At 35.1% G+C, this 24,040-nt stretch overlaps 1 protein-coding gene across 1 annotated transcript in view; it reads right to left on the bottom strand.

Moving 5' to 3' along the window:
* Positions 1 to 24,040, bottom strand: part of DACH1 (dachshund family transcription factor 1) — a 384,212-nt gene that overhangs the window by 105,102 nt on the left and 255,070 nt on the right. The window contains exons 4-5 of the mRNA XM_058670666.1: positions 10,441 to 10,613; positions 1,979 to 2,114 (exon numbers count right to left, since the gene is read on the bottom strand). Of these exons, the coding sequence (XP_058526649.1) occupies positions 1,979 to 2,114; positions 10,441 to 10,613 (309 nt within the window). The remainder of the gene's footprint in view (positions 1 to 1,978; positions 2,115 to 10,440; positions 10,614 to 24,040) is intronic.

Genomic DNA, 24,040 nt, shown 5'->3' with positions numbered 1-24,040 from the left:
TGCAGCTTCCTGCTAATGTGCACCCTGGGGGTAGTAGGTGAGGACTGCAGCACCCGGGTGTCTGCCAACCCTTTGCCTATGGTTAGCATTTAGGGAAAAAAACAGCAGAAGGAAAAAGTTCTCTCTCTCTCTTTCTGCCTTTCATACTAAAAGAAAATAATTTTAAAAATGAAAAATTTGGAGAAATTAGAGCAAGGGTTATGTTTAGCTTATACTATTGTAATGTAAATTTCCTGATGCTGACCAATATATGCACGTATACCTTTCACAATTATGGTATATATGCTAAAGAATCTCCTCATTTGTTGACAATAAACGATTAAGTATTTGAGGGAGGAAAGCATTTGTCTATGATAAGGGCAGTAAGTGGTTTTTTGCCTTAATAGACTTATCTTCTTCAATGAGAATGATTGATGAGTGAAACTGAGTAACAAACATGTACGAATTATTTGTATTATATTTGAAAACCTTTTGTTAGTCTCAGATCATATATTACAACAAATATGCACGTATATACATACATGCATATATCGGATGGGTACTGTTTATCGATGTAGTAGTCCAAATGCACATTCTGCTTTAATCTTCCCCACTGAATATAAAAATGGAATAATTCTTTTTCTAAATAAATTGAGGCTATCCAATAACAACAACTCATAAAAGCATTGTATATTACACCTATATTCATCATCGCTTTTTATTCCAGTGTCAGCATAGCAAAAAGAATATGAAACACATTTTTGTGGAAGTGTTTTGAAATAATGGGAGTAGAAATTTGTCAACCCTGGAACTATCCTTGGTTTCAGAATGGTTATCAAGTTATATATACATTTTGCAAATAAGCAATTACAATAATCTCATAAATTAAGAAAAATATCTTTTATTTAACAATTTAATATTTATGTTTAGCTTTATAGAAAGCTGCTATAAATGTCAGTAATTGATGATTTCCTGTATAATCTTATTACATATTTGTCAATATAAAATCATCCTCAATCTTAAATTATCCATTTCAATAGCTCCCAAATAAGTAGGAATTTTTGCTTCATGTGAACTTTTTTTAGCCTGTAAAGAACTAGATCTATTTTTCTATGCATTTTCTATGCATTCTCAAATAACTCTACTAAATTTTGCTAAATAATGCTAAGCTTTGTGCTATAATTTCAAAAGACAGTAACTAAATCCTGAAAATAATAAAGTGTATGTCAATGTAATCAACAAAGCTATTTTTTAGAACATTCATTTTACTGAAAAGACAATCTTAGGTTCTTATATGAGTGAAAAACCACCTGTTAATCAAAAGACATTTCAACTTTACTCTTGTTTTTCCATGAGGATGAAGATAAAATATTGCTTAAGCATTAGAATAAACTATATTTTTACCTTAAAGGCTTAACAACAAATTTATATTACAATAATATGCATTGCTTATTGATAATTGACTCAAATCCTAAAATTCTGCTAATTTTAGGTTCTTCAATTTACTGTTTATCTGAATCACTGAATAATAGTATTCTAAAAACATTTTGTCTTGAATTTTACTTATTTTACTTTGTGGATATATTCATGAATGCCATGATGAATTTTAAAAACTAATAGATTCTAAAAATGACAATGGTGAGATCAAAGGAGTAAAGTTAATAATACATAAACCTTATACACTTGGATAGTAGATTCTTGAAATATCTTTGTTTTCTTCAGATGGTACCCTAGAATGCTCTTTACCATCTAGGTTTCGTGACTCATATTTTTTTTGTGCAGCAGCACAGAGAGGGAGTATACATCAGAACCTGTTAATGTAATATCATACTGCAAGATATTGCTAACTGGGTATCATAATTTTGAAAGATGGCTATTGCTATATAGCTTTAGAACATGATACATCTGAGATCTATTTGGAATAAGGGCATTTTGATTAGAAAAGCCAGCTGCACCTAATAAAGTATAAAATGGTGACAAGTAAAAGTATGAGACCTACGGATTCTGTCAGAGGAGCTCTCAGTACGTGCTGGGGAACTGGACACGCTGCTGCTGCGATGTGATGATGGGTGACTGCCAGGCCTTCGACCCTCCTCCAGCGAGGGGGCAGGGGAAGGGCTGTCGGGAACACGCTCCTACCACACCATGAGAGGCGAGGGAAGAGAAAACAAGGAAAGACATTGGATTTTACATTTACAATGTTAGCTTTTATTAATACAGTAAGAATATGAAGAGCAAGATACTATTTCATTGGCATTCAATTACATTGGTGAATGACATCATTTTTGTTGAGTAAGCCAAAGCAGAAAAAGACTATTTCTGAAATCAGTGAAACATAGTCACTGCTAGCGTTTACCTATTCTACTGGCTTCATAAATACTCAATGTCAATGTCTATGAAGAACAAGTGAGCCTAAAGAGAACAATCAAACATGTCCAATTAAAAACCCATCACATAACCACATATTATGAGAACCAAGCAGGATACAATTCTTGATAATCATCACTTTCAAGAAGTCTTTAAATATGTTCTCTAATTTCAGCAAGAACCTAAAATTACTTGGTACACAAATAATCAATAACATTAATCAAATTAACAGTAATAGTGTAGTTCTTTATGGCCGGTTCCATACAGAAATGTTATGAACATATCTGACCAGTCACATGTTAAGGCATCATGATATGGGTTATTATTTATCATTGGAAAAATTTTCATTGACCCAAATAATCCTGATCAAATAATTCTGCTACTGTTAACTATATTCAAACTAAAAAATAAAGAAGAGTTCATGAAATAGACGTCATGTGTGTCCTAGGGAACTTGTATGGTGTTTCCGACAATATTTTACATGAATACTCTTGTCTTACTCCAAATCTCCCTTGTGACTGAACTCTGCACCTCCCTCCATCAGACTTATTTTCACATACATTATATAAATGAATGCAATGAACTGTTATAAAAAGATTTACAAATGAAGAAAGAAGGTGGCTATTTGTTAACATTCTCTTCTTTGAATGATATTTATATCCTCAGATACTAACAGACACAGGTTTGGATAAACTATCTTTGTGGTAATGAGTATACATTTAAAGTTGTAACAGCAAGTTCCAGCACAGTGGCTTAGGAAGGAAATTCTTCACTGGTAGCACCAGCACCAGCATCCTAAATGGTTAAGTAGAAGTTACTTCCCTTGCAATCCAGATCCCTGTTTATAGCTGACAAAGCACAGATACCCAAAAACCTTTAGTTCCTGCACTTACACAGGGGAGCTGGAAAAGTTCCTGGCTTGAAATAGGTCCATCTCAGGTTATTGTGGTCATTGAGGGAGTGAACTAGTAGTTGAAAGAGTTTGTGTGGGGTGGGGGTGTGTGTGTACAGATATCTATCTGTATGTATGTATATATCTGACTTTCAAGCAAACATAGATGATTTATTTAAAACTTATATATTTTTATTGGAAAAGCGGATATACTGAGAGAAGGTGAGACAGAGAGGAAGATCTTCCATCCGATGGTTCACTCCCAAGTGACTGCAACGGCTGAAGCTGAGCCAATCTGAAGCATAGGAAGTGAAGCAGGCAGGACTTGAACCAACACCCAAAAGGGTGTGGGCGCCACAGATAGAGCATTAACTGTGGGAGCCCAAGAATGAGTTCTTAATTCAACATGGCTAAGTATCCTTAAGAGGATTTTCTATGAAGATAGATACAGGGGAAGCTGTCAAATGAAGATGAAAGCAGAGACTGTAGTCAGACAGCCGCAGTCACTGCAAATGAGGTCACCAGCTGTCAGCCACCACCAGAAGCTACAGAAGCAATCAGAATTGTATTTAGAAACTCAGAGGCAACATGATCCCAAGATATATTGATTTTGGATTTCCAGACTCCAGAAATCAAAATAAATAATTTACTATTGGTTTAAGCTACCCAACATGTCATTATTTGTGACAGCAGCCCCAGGAATCTAGCATAGTAGATGTGAAATGGAGTTCAAACAAGCATTTTTAAGATCTCCACATGAACTATGCAAACAAGAGCTGAACACCTTTTGCATCATACCCTCTCATTTTTCAAGATTCTAGTCTGTAAATAAGCATTTTAAGCAGATATATTAAAATTAAAATTCCATTTTGAGAAGTATGATACATAAAATGAAATGTTGGCCCAGCACCTAAAGTCCTCGCCATGAACACCCCAGGATCCCATATGGGCGCCGGTTCTAATCCCGGCAGCTCCACTTCCCATCAACCTCCCTGCTTGTGGCCTGGGAAAGCAGTTGAGGACGGCCCAAAGCTTGGGGACTCTGCACCCATGTGGGAGACCCGGAAGAGGTTCCAGGTTCCCAGCTTCAGACTGGCTCAGCTCCAGCCGTTGGCGCTTACTTGGGGAGTGAATCATCGGATGGAAGGTCTTCCTCTCTGTCTGTCCTCTCTGTATATCTGACTTTGTAATAAAAATAAAATAAATCTTTAAAAAAATAAAATAAAATGAAATGTCTGGAAATATGGCCAGACTATTTCCAAAATTGAAGTCATAAAATGGTTCCTCAGTATTTGTACCGTGGAATAAAGAAGTAAGCATTTTAAAGCAAACTTTCTACCAAAATTGTGAATGATCAAACATATTATAAAAGAAAAAAATAAATTATTTTTTCAAAGGTGTGTTACGTGTTAGTCTTCTAATGACATCTGATTTAATGTGAAGAAATTTTGGATTGATTTACTTGTGTGTAGGTGAGATTCTGTAAAGGATAATAAGAACTCCCAAAGGACAAATCTGTTGCAAATTTTACACCAGAGCACTACCTGTTTACCTTAATTGATCATGGTTTAGAAATTAAGTGCTTGCTTTTTCTTCTGTAAACAGCAAAATCTCTGATTTTAGCATAAATGCATCTACAGAAAATGTATTTTCCGATTAACATCATTTCAAGCTCAACTTCTTACACTCCAACTTAAGAAATGACTAAAGAAGATGGCGACAAAGTTGAGACAGGGGAGCCAGTAACATAGGCCTAGACACTGAAATTTATCGCAAAGTAGTTAATGGCATATTTTTTATTATTGCATTACAGGATATCAAAGAAAGATAGCATTTAAGAGCACAAATTGTAAGTTAGGGTCACTTGAAGTTTATGTTTCAAATGACATGCAAACAGATGACAGTATCAGTTATTTTGCAACCTGAATAAATGAAGCATAGAATATTTTTAACGTGTCCAAATTCTTTAATCTATATGGCAAAAAAAAAAAAGACCTCAATTTTTAAGAACACATAAAATAACAAAAAATACAGAATGGATGCCAAAAGCTCCTGCATTCTGTAATTATAATTTAAAAACAATTGGGATTAACCCTTTTCTTTAGTAATTACCTCTCCCCAAACCTATGAAGGAGTTTCAATAAGACTTGTATCTAATCCTTACAGTGGCAAACTAAGAGAATCTTGGCCTTTGCATAGAACCTGAAAGTTAGGTTTAGTATTCTCTTCAGAATATTAATGTATTTATTTTGGGGTATAGATTTATAAAGCTGTAAAACAGAACTTTTTAAAAGATTTGTTTGAAAGGCAAAGACAGAGAAAAAGAGAGAGGAGCGGGAAAAGAGGGAGGAAGATAATTTTCGATCTGGTTCACTCCACAAATGGCTGCAATGGCCAGAAGAAGCTGAGACTGAAGCCAGAATCCTGGAATTCCATCTAGGGCAACCCCATGGGTGCCAGAGGCTCAAGAACTTGAGCTATCTAATGCTGTTTCCCAGGTGCATTAGCAGGGAGCTAAACAGGAGATGGAGCCAGCAGAATAGAACCAGTGCCTGCTTAAATGCGAAGTTGATATCACAGGCTTTGAATCAAACGATTGCATTACAATGTTGGACTTTTTTTTTTTTTGCTTGTTTGTTTCTTTGATTTTATAAAAGCTTTTAAAAACTATGTTTAAGTGCCTTTATAAATGATAATGTAGTTATCTGCATACATGACCAGAAAGGAGTCTAATCTGAATTTCTGAAATTCTGATAAAGTCACATGAGTTGTCTAAACTTTAATAGTAATTCCTAATACATGAATTAAAAAATACATAGTAGGGCCCAGCGGCGTGGCCTAGCAGCTAAAAGTCCTCGCCTTGAAAGCCCTGGGATCCCATATGGGCGCTGGTTCTAATCCTGGCAGCTCCACTTCCCATCAACCTCCCTGCTTGTGGCCTGGGAAAGCAGACGAGGACAGCCCAATGCATTGGGTCCCTGCACCCGCGTGGGAGACCCGGAAGAGGTTCCTGGTTCCCGGCATCGGATTGGCGCGCACGGGCCCATTGCGGCTCACTTGGGGAATGAATCATCGGATGGAAGATCTTCCTCTCTGTCTCTCCTCCTCTCAGTATATCCGGCTTTCCAATAATAATAAGTCTTTAAAAAAAATACATAGTAAACACATGAATTAAAAAATACATCGTATTTGAGAAGGAGCATTACAACATGCTTAAATGTAAATTAAATTTTCTAAGGGTATTTTTTTTTCAAAAGGGCATGCAAACCAATGCTTAAATTTTTTCGAATTTTTAGAGCTTTTAGAATTTTTTCTTAATAGGTATCTTAATAATCTTACAATATAATATATTTGGATGAAAAGAGATAAAAATGTAATCTTGAGATAAATCAATTTATCTAAAATCATTTAGCAGGGCAGGAATTCTGTATAGTAGTTCAGAGGGGACCTTGGGCTGTCTACACTACAGTCCCACAGTCAGAATGAACCAGGATGTTCTCCATTTCAGTTTCCTACACTTTCCTAAGGCACAGCTCAGGAGAGGTGATGGCTCCAATGTTTGGATCACTGCTCCCCACACTGGATACTGGGCTGAGTTTCCAGGTGCTGCTTTCACTGAGGTCCACACGTGGTGGTCATTACATTTCGACCGTGCACTAGCAGATCAGAAGCTGTGTGTCTTTGTCTCCCTGTCTCTCTCACTTCGCTGTCCCTGCACCTCCCCAATAAACATTTTTTAAATCAATTAGAGAAAAATATTAATGTGAAATTATTTAAAGCATAACAAGGCTTGGGAAGTATCAGTAAAATTATAGTATTTAACTTATCTTTAGCTTTTACCTGTATTGTACTTTGCATTTTTGAACGGAAAGAAATAAGAGGACAATACTTAATACTTCTATTTGAAGAAAACATTAATTTATGCAAATTTTTGTAATTCCAAGGCCTAGCTATTCAACTGAAACTTTCTATAAATTGAGACATAACATATTCAGTCATTTCACTTAATGTATAATTTCAATCGTAGGAACATGAAGGATTTCATTAAAGTAAAGAACTTTGAAGGATTTCATTAAAGTAAAACCCATTGAGCAAGTAAGAGTTGAATACATTGTTGCACAATAAATTAATTTATTTTCATGGGTTAATTCTTTTTAACGGATTTATATGCTTGCCTTTCCAGAGTATTCTATAAGATAGAGAATAATGTAGATAGTAAAGAATTGCTTAGAGGAGAATCTCATAATTATTACTGAAACAAAGTAGGTAATGAGTTCTATTCAGACATAATAACAAAGAAGTAGTTCAATGTCTATAGGGAAACTATATAAACTGAATTTATCATTTCATTTGTGTAAAACCCTTTAACCTCCAAGATGGGCCTGAAGTATGACAGGGATGAGGAATATTTAATTTAATACTTCAACACATTGCTTCACAGTCCTGCATCAACTCCAGAAATCAATACGACACAATCTTTTGCAATGTTCCATCTTTATAAAACTCACCACTATAATAAATGAAAATTTAAGAGGTGGATTCTTTCACAGGAAAAAAAGGTCATATGAATAAACTAACCACAACAGAATAACAATAAAGGAAAAGCTGTTTGAGCGCCTCCAAGTAGAACAAGAAATAATTGTCTAGGGGATAACACAGAATAAAACAAATCTTCAAAAAGAAAAGTCCTATAAAAGTATAAAATAAAATATAACATGCTATTAAACAATTAAAATTATATTAACTCAGCCATCTCCCGTCCATCACAAAAAGCATTATATGCCAATTTAAAATATTTTGTTGCGGTGAGTATACATACTCACAACCCATTCCTCCAAAGGATCATTTGACTTAGCCTTAATTCATTTCACCCTCTTTTTAAACCCTCATTTTCCCGTTTTTCATTTAGAATCCATAACTGAGTATGATTTCAAATAGAGAGATATTTGTTAATGTTATAACTTATAAATAAAATAACTTGTGTTTGTGATATAAGGTAACTTGATACAGATTTCAATTCACAAAATTTCTGTACGCAACCCTTCTGACCTTAACAACAACCTAGACTCAACTCCACGCAGTTGATAGGGATTTAATGAACAGCTGCTGCTGCAGGCAGATCCTATAATCTGACTTTGTGTAAGCAAGCAATACTGAAAAAAACTTCTTTCCCCCTGAAGCACATATTATAAGTTTGCAAATATTGTTTGTGAAGTGTAGAATTGTTAACACTGCTAATGTGCCACATTCAAATTCCTGTACTTTGAAAAACTACGCAAGAAGTACTATAACAGTATTGGGATTCTGTATTCAAAAAGTTAATGAAGACCAGGAGGCTACTCTTAAGTCCATTGCTCAAAATCCTAAACTGAGGATGGGAAAACAGCAATGATGACCCAAGTACTTGGTCCCCTACCAGACACGTGCGAGGCTCTGGGGTAGTTTCAGTCTCCTGGCTTTGGCTTGGCTCAGCCTTGGCCACGTGTTGGGGAATGAACCAGTGACTGAAGATTTTATCAAGTGTCTATCTATCTATCTATCTATCACCTATCAAAATCTCTACATTTTCTGTGTCCATCTGCTTTTTAAAACAAATACGTTTATATAAACTAAAATTGAAATGTCAATGAGCTAATCATAGGATGTGGTTAAGAACTTGCTTTTTTTTTTTTTAACATACTGGTTACTCAAAACCATGTCAATTACATAATGTTGTAAATTGTTGTTGATGTTATGTTGGGACTCTTAATTGATTGGGATGATATTCTGCCAGCTCTACCTTCAGACCAGAAATAGTCTCCCCAAGAAACTGTTCAATCCATCTGGACAATAAGTTGCTGGACTCTATGCTTGGTATATGTTTGCAAAGAAAGAATCTTGATTGAATTTGAACTATAATACTGCAACAAGGTGGAGGAATCCACCATGGGGGAAGGGCATGGGGAGGGGTGGGGGGATTCCCAGAGCCTATGAAACTGTCACATAATGCAAAATAATTAATAAAAAAATACGTTTGTTTTTTTAAAGAATTATTTCATGGATAAGCTGCACACTTTCATCATGAACACATAGTGTCTCTTGGTCAACTTTTACCATGCTAGCCAACACTGATGACCATGAACGTGACCAATCAGGGTACTGGGACTTGCAATGTGATCATATTACCATTCCTTACTCATTTTTTTGATAAAATGTTTCAATGACTATGAATTTTCACTCACAAACTATACAGCTGAGATATAAATGGCACAGAAATGACATGAAAAATTTATCTCATTCACTTTTTTATACTTTATTTTTAAACTCAAGTTTTTCTGAAACCAATCAATCCCATCAAACTCTCCAAAAGTGATCAACAGAATCTTTTTGTTGTTACTATGGATGTATGGATTTAACCGTGTGTGATACTTTTCAATATACTGATGTATTACAGCCTTAGTAGCTGTGCTGTTATATTATCTTCTTTTCACATTTGTTTTCCTAAATCCAAGTAAATCACATGAAATAGTTTCCATTGAAAACTCCATTAACCACATTGCTAATCACCCTCCCCCATGCTTAGGTTTTGGTTTTCTTTTTCTTTTTTGTTTTTATTTGATACTACACACTTTCCATTAGCTTTTTAAAAATGTGCAATACCCAGGCAAGCAGAAGAGAGGAGAACTGTATACATACTCAATATGTAAAGTTTATGTAACACTAACTTGGCTTCCAAGTTCAGTGATTCTGTAACTCAACATTTTAAAATACTGTTATTTCTCTGAGTTTTTAAAGTCATAGTTATTTTCTACTTTTAGATGCTGAATAGAATAACAACAGTAAAAAAAAAAAAGGTAAAGGTGACTCAGCAGGTAGAAGAATTTAAACTTCTTAACTTTCCAGTCTTCATCTACAGGCTCTTTATTATCCCAGACAATAAATACACAACCATACATGTAAGAACACACAAAACGTGAACTATATCATGTAAAATGCATTCTCTTGTTCTTTCTCTGAATAATCATGATAGAGAACTTAAACGAATCATGTGCTGGTTGAATACTACAGCTTCAGGGCTACTTACCACAAGTGATTTTTCACATCACTTCTTCATGTGCATTCAGCTTTTAGAGCTGAAACTGATCATAGTAGGAACAAAACTGTACTTAAAAAAGTAGTTTAGAATGAAGATGCCGAAAACAGGTTCATAAAGAAGCTGTTACCTTAATAACAGATGTCTCCACCCTGGATGGGGGACTCTGCACTTGTGCTGCCGCCGCCATGTTTGCAATAGTGCTGAGGTGGTTCATCTGGCTCATCGCCATGGTGACCGATGCTGGAGGTAGGCTGACAGGAATGAGAGGGTGGGGCATCATCATGAAAGGAAGTTCCAGTCCTGTGAGAAGATCCACAGACACCATCAAAGCTCAGTTGTAAATACAATTCAAAAGCATTTCTTTCTTCTTAAAGGCATTAAGGACATAAATCAGTTAACAGTGAAGCATTAAAAAAAATGTCCAAATCATGTCAGTCAGAAGAAAAGTATTTCTCTTCTTTGTAGGCAGTAGTATTCAACCACCACTCAGGCATAGTAGACCCAGAGTTCATCAGTGTAGTGTCATTGTCTGCCATAGTAGCATTCTTCATGTGCTTTACAAATGGGGCGATGTTTGCTATATTATTCCTCTGATCAGTCTAAAAATGTTATTTAAAGCACTAGGGGATTTTTGAACTTATCACAACTTGATATCTCACAATAAGCTATCTCTATATTATCTACTACTTTTCTGTCTTATAATTGTAGAAATCCTGTAGAACACTTCCACTTTTAGTGCTAAAAAGTGTCATCATACCATTTAGTCACAGGTGACTCTCCTGAAGATGGGTGAGAGGAAGCGTCAGTGGAAGATTGGGAGCCCATGGTATGCAGGGTGGACACCAGGAGCCACAGATTCCTGGGATTTGGTTACAATGTCACTGGGGCTGTGGCAACTGAACTTAAAGTGTTTTGATACACAGTGTTCTTCCTAATCTTCAAATTACTAATTTGCAATGAGATATTCCTGAAAAGGTATCATTTTCAGAACCTGGCAATTGATTTCTTTTTTTTAATATTTATTTTTATTTTATTGCAAAGTCAGATATACAGAGAGGAGGAGAGACAGAGAGGAAGATCTTCTGTCCGATGATTCCCTCCCCAAGTGAGCGCAGTGGCTGGTGCTGCACCGATCCGAAGCCGGGAACCTGGAACCTCTTCAACGCGGGTGCAGAGTCCTCAACTGCTTTCCCAGGCCACAAGCAGGGAGCTTGATGGGAATTGGAACTGCCGGGATTAGAACATGCGCCCATATGGGATCCTGGGGCATTCAAGGTTAGGACTTTAGGTGCTAGGCCACGCCACCGGGCCCGGCAATTGATTTTTTAAGGGATTTACAAAAGCAAGTTTCATCTAATGGTTTTCTTTCCTTTTTTTTTTTTCCTGTTTCTTCATTAGATTCTACACACTTTGAAATACAATATATCTGTTGCATGTAAAATATTACAGTGGCTACACTAATACTGCATGTCTAGTACTTCACATTAAGAAGACTATTACAAAACAAAGCAATTAATTATCCCTTGGGACTGTGCTATACTGATACTTAGAGGCTATAAAATTATCTTTATAGTAAAAATTACCTTAGTCACCATTTGAAGTACTTAATTCCATACCAAAATGCAAAAATGGATTCATTAACTATCCAACTTGGTTAGAATATGTACAGAGAACAGACACACAAAATAAACACTTTACAAAAATAATGTCAAAGTAAAATATTAGATGTTGGTGACTAAATCATTTGTAGTCTCATAAATATAAATGTAAGATTTTGGCAATATCAGCACCAACATCAAAATCATATATTTGAGGGCTTGTGTTTCAATATGTGCATCACTTTTTCAGATTTAACTAAATCTTTAAACACCTTAATAAGTATTCTTGAAAAATTGTGTAAATCATTTCAATTTATACATGTCTTCAAAAACTAAATTACTTAGTTTTTGAATATAAGCTTATGTGCTCTTCATTTTTAAAAAAAGACTATATATTCATAATATATATGGAAACAACAAAGTCAGTAACAATTCAAATTTAATGTTTTAGTTCTACTAAAAGCCTCTTTGTAAAATCTCAATACCACAGCATTTAACAAACAATACTTAGTTATTGCCACAATTTTTTTTTGTTCACTTCATGCAGACAGTTAAGATTCAATATAAATTTAAACTCATTAGCTCAATACTGTCTGGATCTAAGAGTAAATTGTTCAGAAGTGGGTAATGAAAACTCAATTCAAATCCTTCTGCAATCAAAGTAATTTTATGAAACAATGAAAAGAATCAATTAAAATGGATATTTTTATTATCATTACTATTTTAGAAGAAGCCATGACAGTTTTTGGATAAAAAAAAAGTTTATAGCTTCATACCAAAATGACTTGGATAAAAGAAATGTCTCTAGCTTGATCCCACACTGTCATATAATACTTTAATGTCCACAAAATTATATGCCTAATATTCTCTTCTTGAGATTTTCTGCATACTTATACAAAGGCACTAGTGAAACATATGAAAATTATGGTTATGTGGGTTTTTAATGTGTGAAGTCAAAAGAATACGCTCACTTAAGTATCTTCACTTCACATTGCTTTTTTCAATGAGTAAATTTTCTGTTACATATTTATTTAAAGAATCCCTTTAAAATTTTCATTATATTTGAAAGAAAGTAAGGAAGATTTTTTTAAAGATTTATTTATTTTTATTGGAAAGTCTGATACACAGAAAGGAGGAGAGGCAGAAAGGAAGATCTTCCAATGGATAATTCATTCCCCAAGTAGCTGCAATGGCCGGAGTTAAGCCAATCCGAAGCCAGGAGCCAGGAGCTTCTTCCGGATCTCCCACGAGGGTGCAGGGTCCCAAGGCTTTGGGCCGTCCTTGACTACTCTCCCAGGCCACAAGCAGGGAGCTGGATGGGAAGAGGGACAGCCAGGACATGAACCAGCGCCCATATGGGATCCAGGCATGTTCAAGGTGAGGACTCTCTCCGCTAGGCTACCGCACCAGGCCTGAGAAAGATTTTCCATTTACTAACACACCTCACAAATGTTCTTAACAGTCAGAATTGGGCCAGGCAAAAGCTAAGAGCCCTGAACTCAGTCTTGGTCTCTCACAGGGTTGGTAGGTGTTTGAACTTTCATATGCTGCCTTCTAGTGTGTACGTTAGTTAGCAAGCTGGAATTTGAAACAGAGGAAATGGGAATGTAAGCAGACGTTCTATTACAGAATTCAGGTGGACTCACAGGGCATCCCAACCACTGCATAATTCATTAGCCTCATTGCATTTCGAATATGTAAAATCAGAGAAATTTTAATTGATCAAATTCTATGAATTAGCATTGATTTATATTTATATGAGAAATGATCATTTTTTTTGGAATAAAGTAATACAAGCTTGGAATACACAGTTTAATAAGACGACTATATTTGAAGTTTAAACACAACAGGTACTTTTGTCGTATGTCATACTTCCTTTAAGATATCCCAACACACGGGGTGACACTGTGGTACAGCTGATTGGTCATGTCACTTTTTGCAGTATCAGCAACCAATATAAAATGATTGGCCTAAGTCCCTGCTGCGTTGCGTCCAATCCCGCCTCGTGCCTAGGAAGGTAGTGGAGGTTGGCCCACAGTCCCGCATGCTGGCCATCCAGTTAGTGTCCCTGAACTTTGGCCCAACACTGACTGGCACAGACATTTGACATTTGGGGAATAGGGAGTGAACCACTGGATTAATAAGATTTGTTTCTCCCTTGCTCTTTCTTACATTGTTTTTAAGATAAATAAATCTGGGGCCTGGCGCTGTGGCCAAGTGCCTACAGTCCTTGTCCTGAACCCACCAGGATCCCATATGGGCACCGGTTCTAACCCGGCAGCACCACTTTCCATCAACCTCCCTGCTTGTGGCCTGGGAAAGCAGTCGAGGACAGCCCAAAGTCTTAGGTCCCTGGACCCACATGGGAACCTGGAGGAGGTTCTACCCTCCTTGCTTCAGATTGGCACAACACTGGCTGTTGCGCTCACTTGGGGAGTCAACCATGGGATGGAAGATCTTCCTCTCTGTCTCTTCTCCACTATGTACATCTGACTTTCCAATAAAAATAAATTTAAAAAAAGAAATAAATCTTCCTAAAAATACAACAGAAGTTAGAAGTATATTTTATTTACTTAAACTATTTTTAATATTTTATTAGAATCCATATTTCCTGTTGATAAATAAAAATGGTTATTTTTCCAGATATATTTAACTCACATATGTACAGATGCTTATAATTCTGTTTTTCACCTTAACATGTAAGATATTAAGCTGCAATTCTGACTAAATCATTCTGAAAAGAATACAGATTGCATACTAAGTATTTTCCCATCTCTCATATAAGATATACTTCCACTGACTACTGGTAAATATCAGTCAACCATTCATATGTAAACCTTCCATTGCAAGAGTCTAATCCAGGGGCTTGTTATGGTGCAGGGATTAAAGCCACCAGCAGCTGAAGCACTGGCTGGTTCACTTCTCACTCAGCTCCCCTAATGTGCCTGGCAAAGCAGAGAAGATGGTCCCAGTACTTAGATCCCTATGGTCTTCGTAGGAAAGCTACATAGTTTCTGGTTCCTGGTTGCAGCCTGACCCAGCCCTGTGCTTCAGGCTCATTTTGGAAGTAAACCCCTGGACCAACGACATGTCTTTCCCTCTTGTCTCTCTCTGTAAATTTCCATTTCAAATGATTATTTTTTTGAAAAACAAATACAATTTATTTCTTAAATAAGTCTAAGTCTGAATTGGACTTTTCACTGTATAGGTTGGTTCTAGCCATTTCCATCAATCATCATTTGTTAAATATAATGATGTTAGTTCATTTGGGTAATAAATAGAGCAAACAATTAAGATGCTAAGTGTGATGAAAAATATACATAATATAAATAAGTCAGCTGTAAGTGATGTTTGCATTATTTATAGCCTACTTCTCCTCTATTAGCATGAACAAATATGAAAGAAAAATAGGCCACTTTACAATAAGACAAGCCCATAATTTTTAAATGTATAATTTTGAAGATTTTCTTTGAAGCCAATATATATTGCAAATAAACTAGTGTATGTATACTTTGTATACCCTCAAACATGTTAAGCAATATATACTTACAATGTTTACTAGAAAGAGTGTAACAGAGAGAAATAGACTCAATATGTAAGAAACTTTCTAATATCACAGTAAAAAAAGAGGTGGAAATCAAAGAACTGACTTCTTTCTCCTCATTCATTTTTGCAGAACCACACTATTTTGCTGAAAAGGAGTGAATTTTATATAGTTCTAGTAGCTCAGGAAAATATGTTGTATTAGTGGATTGGCCATGTGCCATTAAGATTCATAAAATAGGACAAAAACATAAAATGAAGTTTAGAAATGGAAAATAGTCTTGAACTCATGAAAAGGTAGAGTGTATCCAGCTGCTTGATTGATTTAATTTATAACCATCTTTTCAGTCTGCATGGATGAGGGGAAAGAATATCTCTCACTAAAGGCAAAAGTTGTAGGAAACCCTAAATGAGGTCTTAGGCAAGACAATACGTAAGCGTAAGGAGCTCTGAACGTGAACAACAATGGAACACGTAGGCAGTCATGTGATGAAACCAAATGGTACAGCCATGTGCACCAGGAAATCCAGCTAATACTGTTATCTTGAAATTTTGATGAAATATGGATGAAAAAGCACTGTAAGTATATAAGAAAGAAAATTAAAACATTGGGAAACTGTTAGCTTGTGTAGTTAAAAGAGGTCTTCAAATAGTTTTTAGAAAATACCTATGTTGAAAAAACTGAGCGGATCTAAAATACTTTTACCACCAAGATAAACTTACCTTTACTTCAATTTTGCAAGAATTTTTTGAAAGACCCTATATACTTGTATAATCCAAAACAATTATGTACCCTGGCTAATTATATTGATACTAAATACTTGTTAATAGGTGGAATACATACATACATATATATATATATACACATATACACACACACATATATATATGTTGTGATCTATGTGTTTTGAATTAAAAAAATGTGCATTACTAAGAGACAAACAGAATAATCTTAAAACCAATGTTCAAATAGACGGATACTAGACACAGACAACCTTTGCCCTTAAACTCTCTCCCATTCTGCCACTGAAACAGAGGTTTAGATTCTAAAAAAAAAAAAGCAAGCAGCTTGATAAACCATCTCTGCTTTTTCAGAACTCAAAGTATTATCTTGGCTCATTCTCGTTTGTAATTGTGGCATATATTATGGTACAGATTTTGTCATGAGCCCTATCCCTTTGCTAAGGAACCAGGCTGTTGAACCGTCAAAGGCAGTGAGTTACAAATGTTAACAAAAAAAAAAAAAGTTTTCTTTTTCTTATAATTATTGCCTTCAAACACATTTGTCAAAGTTCCCTTAATGGAAATGACCACATTTGAATACAATCAATTCATTCCATCTGACCCACAACTTTCCCATTTCCATCAGAATTGACCATTTCAAGATGAAGAAAATGAGATGACTGGCCTTCTTCAACTTGTCATTCATTCTGTCTGCTGCTTTTCATTGAGTGGTAAGTTAAGGTCTCTTGCTCATTCCTGCTGAAAAAATACACTCCAGATTGTAACATCTAAGACTGTGCCTAATAGGTCATCGACATCTTCGTTGTGACAGGTGCCTAAATACAGAGCATCTCCTCAGAAATCATACGTGATCAAAGGGCCCTTTCCCTTCATAAGTTCCTGGCAATGGCACTCTCGTTCCCATTCATGTTCTCTGCAGTGCTCATTGCCTTTTTTTTTTTTTTTTGAAGATTTATTCATTTTATTACAGCCAGATATACACAGAGGAGGAGAGACAGAGAGGAAGATCTTCCATCCGATGATCACTCCCCAATCGGCAATGGGCCGATGCGCGCCGATCCAAAGCCAGGAACCTGGAACCTCTTCCGGGCCTCCCATGCGGGTGCAGTGTCCCAATGCATTGGGCCGTCCTCAACTGCTTTCCCAGGCCACAAGCAGGCAGCTGGATGGGAAGTGGAGCTTCCGGGATTAGAACCGGCGCCCATATGGGATCCCGGGGCTTTCAAGGCGAGGACTTTAGCCGCTAGGCCACGCCGCCGGGCCCCGCTCATTGCCTTTTGACGTGAAGGTCTTTTTCTCTGCTTAGATTCTCTTTCTCTTATAATATTTACTCTTCCCACCTCGTTTTCTCTGCCCAGTTCATTACTCTCTTCCTAAAATATGGATGGAAAACAGATGAGTAGCTCACACCAAGGCAGAAAACTTACTCTGAAATGAGGGAGAGGTATCTGCAAACCTTGAGTAATTTTCTTGGGATCCACTCCCTGTTTGTTGGCAAGCTCAAAAAGGGCATGCTGTTGCCCTTTTGACACCATCGCCTCACCAGGATGAGTTCAGCTCTCCTGTCCTGGTGAAGGCTCCTTATAAATGAAGGGGGAGGATGTTTGAGGAGTCTCAGATGATAGTTAACAATGCTAGGTCAGCTACTATTGATATATACGGATTACTTTATGCTGTGACATGAGCAGTATCTGTAGCCTTTGGTTCCTTTCTGACATCACAGCAAAAAGAAACATATTTACTCTGATGTAAGGTACAGAGTCTTGAAAAAAGGGAAACAAATGTGACTCTTCAAGACTAGAAATGTTATTCATAAATCAACTGTGAGTAAAGTTCAAAGAAACATTATCATGAAAAACCGGGGGCAAGAAAAAGGTTAGATGGGAGGATAATCATTACAAAAACAAAGTTGGATCCTTAAATGTTTTAAACAAAATTTTAAGATAGGAAAGGAAACTGAAAATATGTTGAGGAAGGATGTTGTTCATTTCTCTTAACTAAAATGCAATGCAGTTATTATATATGTGTGTGTGTGTGTATACACACATATATATGTACGTCGATAGCCCAAATAATTCTATTATTTAAACTCCTTTTATTTGTAAATATATCCAGTGAAAAACATATTTCAAAAGAGAGGGTTATACTACTTTTTGGAATTTTGGGTAGAGTACATATAAAATAATCAAATGCAAAATTACCATTCATTACAATAGTTAAAATATATTTAAACATTTTTTATCCTTTATACCTACATGACATACAACCCATTTTGAGTTTCCCACAGGCTGACCCTGATAAAAGAGTCAAATCTCCATGGGACTAACGGTCACACCACTGCTTAGTGAGTGACACTGATAGATTGTGAAGGGAACCTGACATTGTCAAGATTCGTTTACAATGAAAATGACTGCGAAAGCAGGCACTTACTCCATACCATTGGAGGCCACTTAGAAGCATGTCAACTCCATCTTCACGATGGAAACAAGACTACTAAACAAAAGCAAATACTAGTCACAGGTGCTACATATATTCAAGTGACACTTTAAAGCAAGGTGAAAATAAACAACTTATTATCTTTCAGTGGAGTGACTCATGCTTTCTTCTAAATATGAGGGGAAAATGTTATCAGTAAAGCTAGTATTTGTTTATTAGAAGCAGTCATTTCATTAGTTCTTGTAAAGACAGTTTTTTAATAAATTTTTGGATAACTAAATTATTGTTAAATCATTTTAGCATACATAGACTGACATCTGATATTTTGGTTTATATGTTCAAGTTGCCATATAAAATATTAAGAAAGAATACATCCTTTTCATTTTAAATAGTATTTCTTTTCTATTAGTATTAATTTACAAAGAATTTCCTATATTATATATGTTGCATTTATGGGATCCAATCGGATGTTTGGGGCTACGTTAAATTATAGGCAAAAATCTGGAATATGTTTCATTGTGTCCCTAATGAAGAACAGTGATATAAACAAGTGATTTAAAACTGATGCTGTAAGATAATATCTACAAAGTAGACTTTTTTTAAAGTCAAACATTTATATTTGCCCACACACCATGTTTGATTCAGAATTTCCTGTATGTTGAAAGCTCGTGTGTGTTGAAAACTCCTGTTTCTTTTCATCTCGATTATCACTTTGAGTTTTTCTTTGTGAAAAGGAACATCAATATCGTATTATTGTTCTTCTAGCCATTTCATTGCCAATAAATGCATCATTTAAGGAAATAAGTTACTTCCCTAAAAATAATTACATATGTATATTCTTTGCTATCCACCATGAACTAAACTTTACCTTGTGTTACACTAGCTTCAGATATTTATTAACAAGGGTTTGGAAATTCTTGTCAAAAATTAGTTTTATTTCATTTTTAGTTTTGTTTTTAATTTAACACAGAGTTGTTTAGCTATGTCTTATTTTGTCTTCAATTGTGATAATAAAGTGTGGATGTTATTAATATTTTTGGATTCGTCCAAACAAATTTTGTCCTATATTTCTTCAGGCTTTTCTATAGCTCCATGCTACACAATACTTTTAAAATAGAAATGAATTAACAGACTGCACAGCAGCATGAGCTTGCTGCCACTAGAGCTGCTATTTCTTAATTTAGCCTAAATAATCTTTACAACATGACTAATGCCTATTGAATTACAAGAAGTAGGAAACAAATTATAAAAACGTAGCTGATGATGAGAACACTAGATGTGGAATATACAAGAAGAGATCTAACAAATCAAGACTGCTTAAAAGCAGTTTCTCATTCTGCTAATCTTTGAGGAACAGAACTGAAATAGCATAAGGAAAATTAAAATAGGCAATAGTTTGAATTTCATGTAACCTTCATTATTTAACTCATGGAAAATTTTACAACAGAGGACATGACTTTATCCATCTTCCATTTACTTTACACCAAATTCCAAGAAGTTCTGATGTGGCTTAAAAGACATTAGGCAATATTATACAAATAAAATGTCAAACACAGTATGTACAAAAGAAAAAGATAATTATATCAGAAAACACCTTGCTTTCTGATTCTGTGTTATCTTGGTACTCATTAGCACCATGCAATAAGTGCTAAACTAAGTAGATTCCCCCATAAATAAACAAAAAAATCCAAGTTTGGACTGGCTAAATAGCTGCAAAGCATTTGGTATAGGAAAAGAAATAGTAGACAGTTTAATTTATATTGACTAGCTCTTTGGGTGTTTTGTTGCATGGACATAAGCAGATTGTAAGAGGCAAATGTTTCTATGCAATGGCTATCAGTGGACACATTGGCTGATTTTCACAGATTCACTACAGTCCCATTACAGAAAACAAAGACTATAGAAATGACAACACTAGGTGCAATATTTAAGCTTTCCAATCTAAACAAATGCATATACTTATTCAAAATAGTTTGTTATAATGTATCTATGTTAATTTTACTTTATATCTTTTAGCCTTTCTCATTACCATTGCTAATGAATTTCTAACTTTTCCCACTTTAACTCATCAAATTATTTTTTCATTAAGCAAACAAATGAACTAGAAATTCCTCTCTCTAAGGATATTGTAATTTCCCTATAGATTACAATCACATTGAATAAAAATACAAGTTACTATTTTTATATACTGTTAATAATCAATGTAAACATAAATTATATTAATGGTATTTGGCTAGTGTCCAAATATTGACCATGAAAAAAATGAGACCAGTTTTAACTACCACTAATTTAAGCAATGTTTTCAGTTTTCAATTATTTGTTTTATAATTGAAAATATTCCCATGCCGTCCAAAATTGCTCCTGAATTTTCCAATAAGTGCAAAACTGTTATAGTCAAGATGGCAGACTCATGCAAACTATCTCATACATATGCCTCGAAATGTTAAATTGTCTCCTTTCTAAACCTAATTAGCCACTAGGAATGATAGCATGGGCTGGTTTTTTGTGTCACAAGCCTAAGAATCATTCATATCTCTTCCACTTTTACTGTGCACTTCCCACGTGGAATACTTTTCTATGCCCTGTAAGCTTCATCTCTGGGATTTGTCTCTGTTCTGTTCCCATCTCACTTGCACTCTACGATCGTTAAAATCTTAATGATCACATTAACCTTATGGGACTACTTCGATGGCTAAGTGGCTAAATTTTCACCCTGCAAGCGCCTGGATCCCATATGGGCACAGTTCATATCACGACTGTCCCCACTTTCATCCAGCTCACTGCTTATGCCCTGGAAGAGTAGCAGAGGAAGACCCTAACAGTTGAGAGCTTGCACATATCTGGGAGACCCTGAGGATGCTTTTGGTTCCTGGGTTTGGATAGGATTGGCTCTGGCCATTATAGCCATTTGGAGAGTCAGCTAGTGGATAGAAAATCTTTGTCTCTCCTTTTGTCTGTTATCCTGATCTGCCTTTCTAATAAAAATAAGTAAAACTTTACAAGGTAAAAATGTAAACCTCACACTTCAGCTCCCATATTTAGAGGACTTCAATTGTTTCCACTGCTATTAGTAAATGTTCCAAAACATTTTGGCCTGATATAAACCATTCAACCAACCAACCAAACAACAGCAACAACAACAAAAGCCTGGTCAGACACAGGCTTGTTGCTCACCAGCCCTAAAAAAAATAGCATGAACCCTGATTCAGTTGTTAATCTCAGAGTTTACAAACCCAAATCAGTGATCACATTCACATGGGATAAACCTCAATATGACATTCAAATCTAAAAATGTAAGACCTTTGTTATTCAATATTTTATACTATGAGAGAAAAATACACACATATAGAGCATATGTGGATATAATTTTACTCTTTCACTAGAATTAAAGATAGGTACAGTTGAGAATAAGACATAGATTGAAAAATCTTAAAGTGAGCAACTTGAAACAACTTGGAAATCGCTTGGACACAATTGGAGATTGAGTAAGATGTGAAAAAATGACTATAGTATCTAAATTAAAACATAAGTATCATTGCATCATTGAAGTAGCAATGATGATGAAGACCAATACACAGAATATATGTCATGTGCTTTTAATGTTTCAGGCTTTGTGTTACATTTTTACATGTACTATCTCACGCAAGTTATAGAAACTTTGAGATAAATACATATTAGCGTCATTAACACCTCAGTGTTACCAGTGCCAATTTGCCCAGGCTTCCCAACTTTTAATCACACTTTTGAAGATAATCAGGTTTTTCAATCAAGAAAAATCAGTTTTATTTTTAACTGATTGAATCTAAAATACTTCGAAGATGGTCAACTAGCGATGGGAAGCCAAAAAAAAAAAAAAAAAGAGAGAAAAAAAATATGGTACAGAAAGGTAGAAAAAAAATGGTCAGGTGGGCAGATTTTGGGGTCACTGATTTGTAAGTGGTACACTAAGACATGAAGAGACAGAATGAATAAAAGTAGCTCTACTAAAAGTCCCCGAATAATCCCCAAATAGACCAAGCTGGATATAAATTTTAAAACAATCTGGAGCAACTGAACAAGGAATACTGATATTAGTATATGAGTTACACATTCTAATACAGGTTATATGAGTTATAATAAATTCATAATGCAAAGGATTGGGTTAAAGCATTTTTTATATTATTAAGTTTTGACTTGCAAGCAAAAGTGTTCACTTATAATCAACATGAATATGTGCATGCCTAACATATCAATTCATACTAAAGGAATCAATATATATGAATGTGATTGGACTTAAGGATTTAACTATCTGAATTACTACTTAAGACATCTAAACAAAAAAACCATATACAGCTTAGCATAACTTGAAAAGTGCCATTAGTACAACTTACAAATAATACTCAATAGTGATATCTGCTAATTATAAGGGTCCCCTTAAGGACATTATGGATAGATATGGTTTTAACTGGACGGGGTGCATATATAATCGAGGATTCTGCATATTTGAAGGACCTCTGGAATAATAGTGTATAACTTTGTAGGTAACATGCAGGTGGAAGATGTGTTGAAAACTACTGTTTATATGAAACCAAATCATTCTTCCCATAGTTTTTATTCTATATGGTGAAGACATTTTATTCTACATGGTGATGACATTTTATCGAAGTATTTTTGTCAGTTATTCGTGGGCAGGCAAGGAGAAGGCTTTCAAGGTCAAAATGACTGATAAAATTTTATTTGCTGGCAACAGAAAAAAACACTTAGGAGATTGGCAGTAATATGGATAATTTCATTTACCTTCTATATACTCCAATATGTGGATTAAATACAAGTGATGATTTTTGTCCAAAGAGCAATAAAACATAAATGTTTATAATATTCATTAGTAAACCGCTATGACAATCTGAATTAGAATAAGTAAATAAGGGTTAGAAATTGTTTTATTTTAAGCCAGGGTTAATACTACTATTATATCAACACTCATACATCACTACAAATTGAAATTTAAAATTGTCTATCATAATACTGTAGCTATAGTGTGAGTATTGAAGAATACAGAGGAGTGTGAACCTAGCCCAGAATCACACATGATGATTTAATGTCAAAATCAAATGCTAAACAAGGGTTTTAAATTTTGATTGTATCTATTACATGCACTTATTTTTGCTTTTCCTAACATTTTTCCCAACATTGATTTAAATGTGAGCATATCTTGATAACACTTAAATGATAAATGATGAAATATTTTTAAATCAGAGATACTGGATTCTTGAAAATATTCAACTGATACTAACAACAGCTATCTAATTGATCATTATATAAAAATAAACATAAACAGAATGAACCATTATATTTTAAGAATTATCAGTGTACTACCCTTTAAAAATATTTCCAGCAGGGTGTGTAATCTGGACAGAAAATATATAT

This window comes from Ochotona princeps, chromosome 12 (genome assembly GCF_030435755.1).
Source record: "Ochotona princeps isolate mOchPri1 chromosome 12, mOchPri1.hap1, whole genome shotgun sequence".
Classification (NCBI taxonomy): domain Eukaryota; kingdom Metazoa; phylum Chordata; class Mammalia; order Lagomorpha; family Ochotonidae; genus Ochotona; species Ochotona princeps.
Note: the sequence above shows the minus strand (reverse complement) of the source record. Positions and strands in the feature narration are given on the sequence as shown.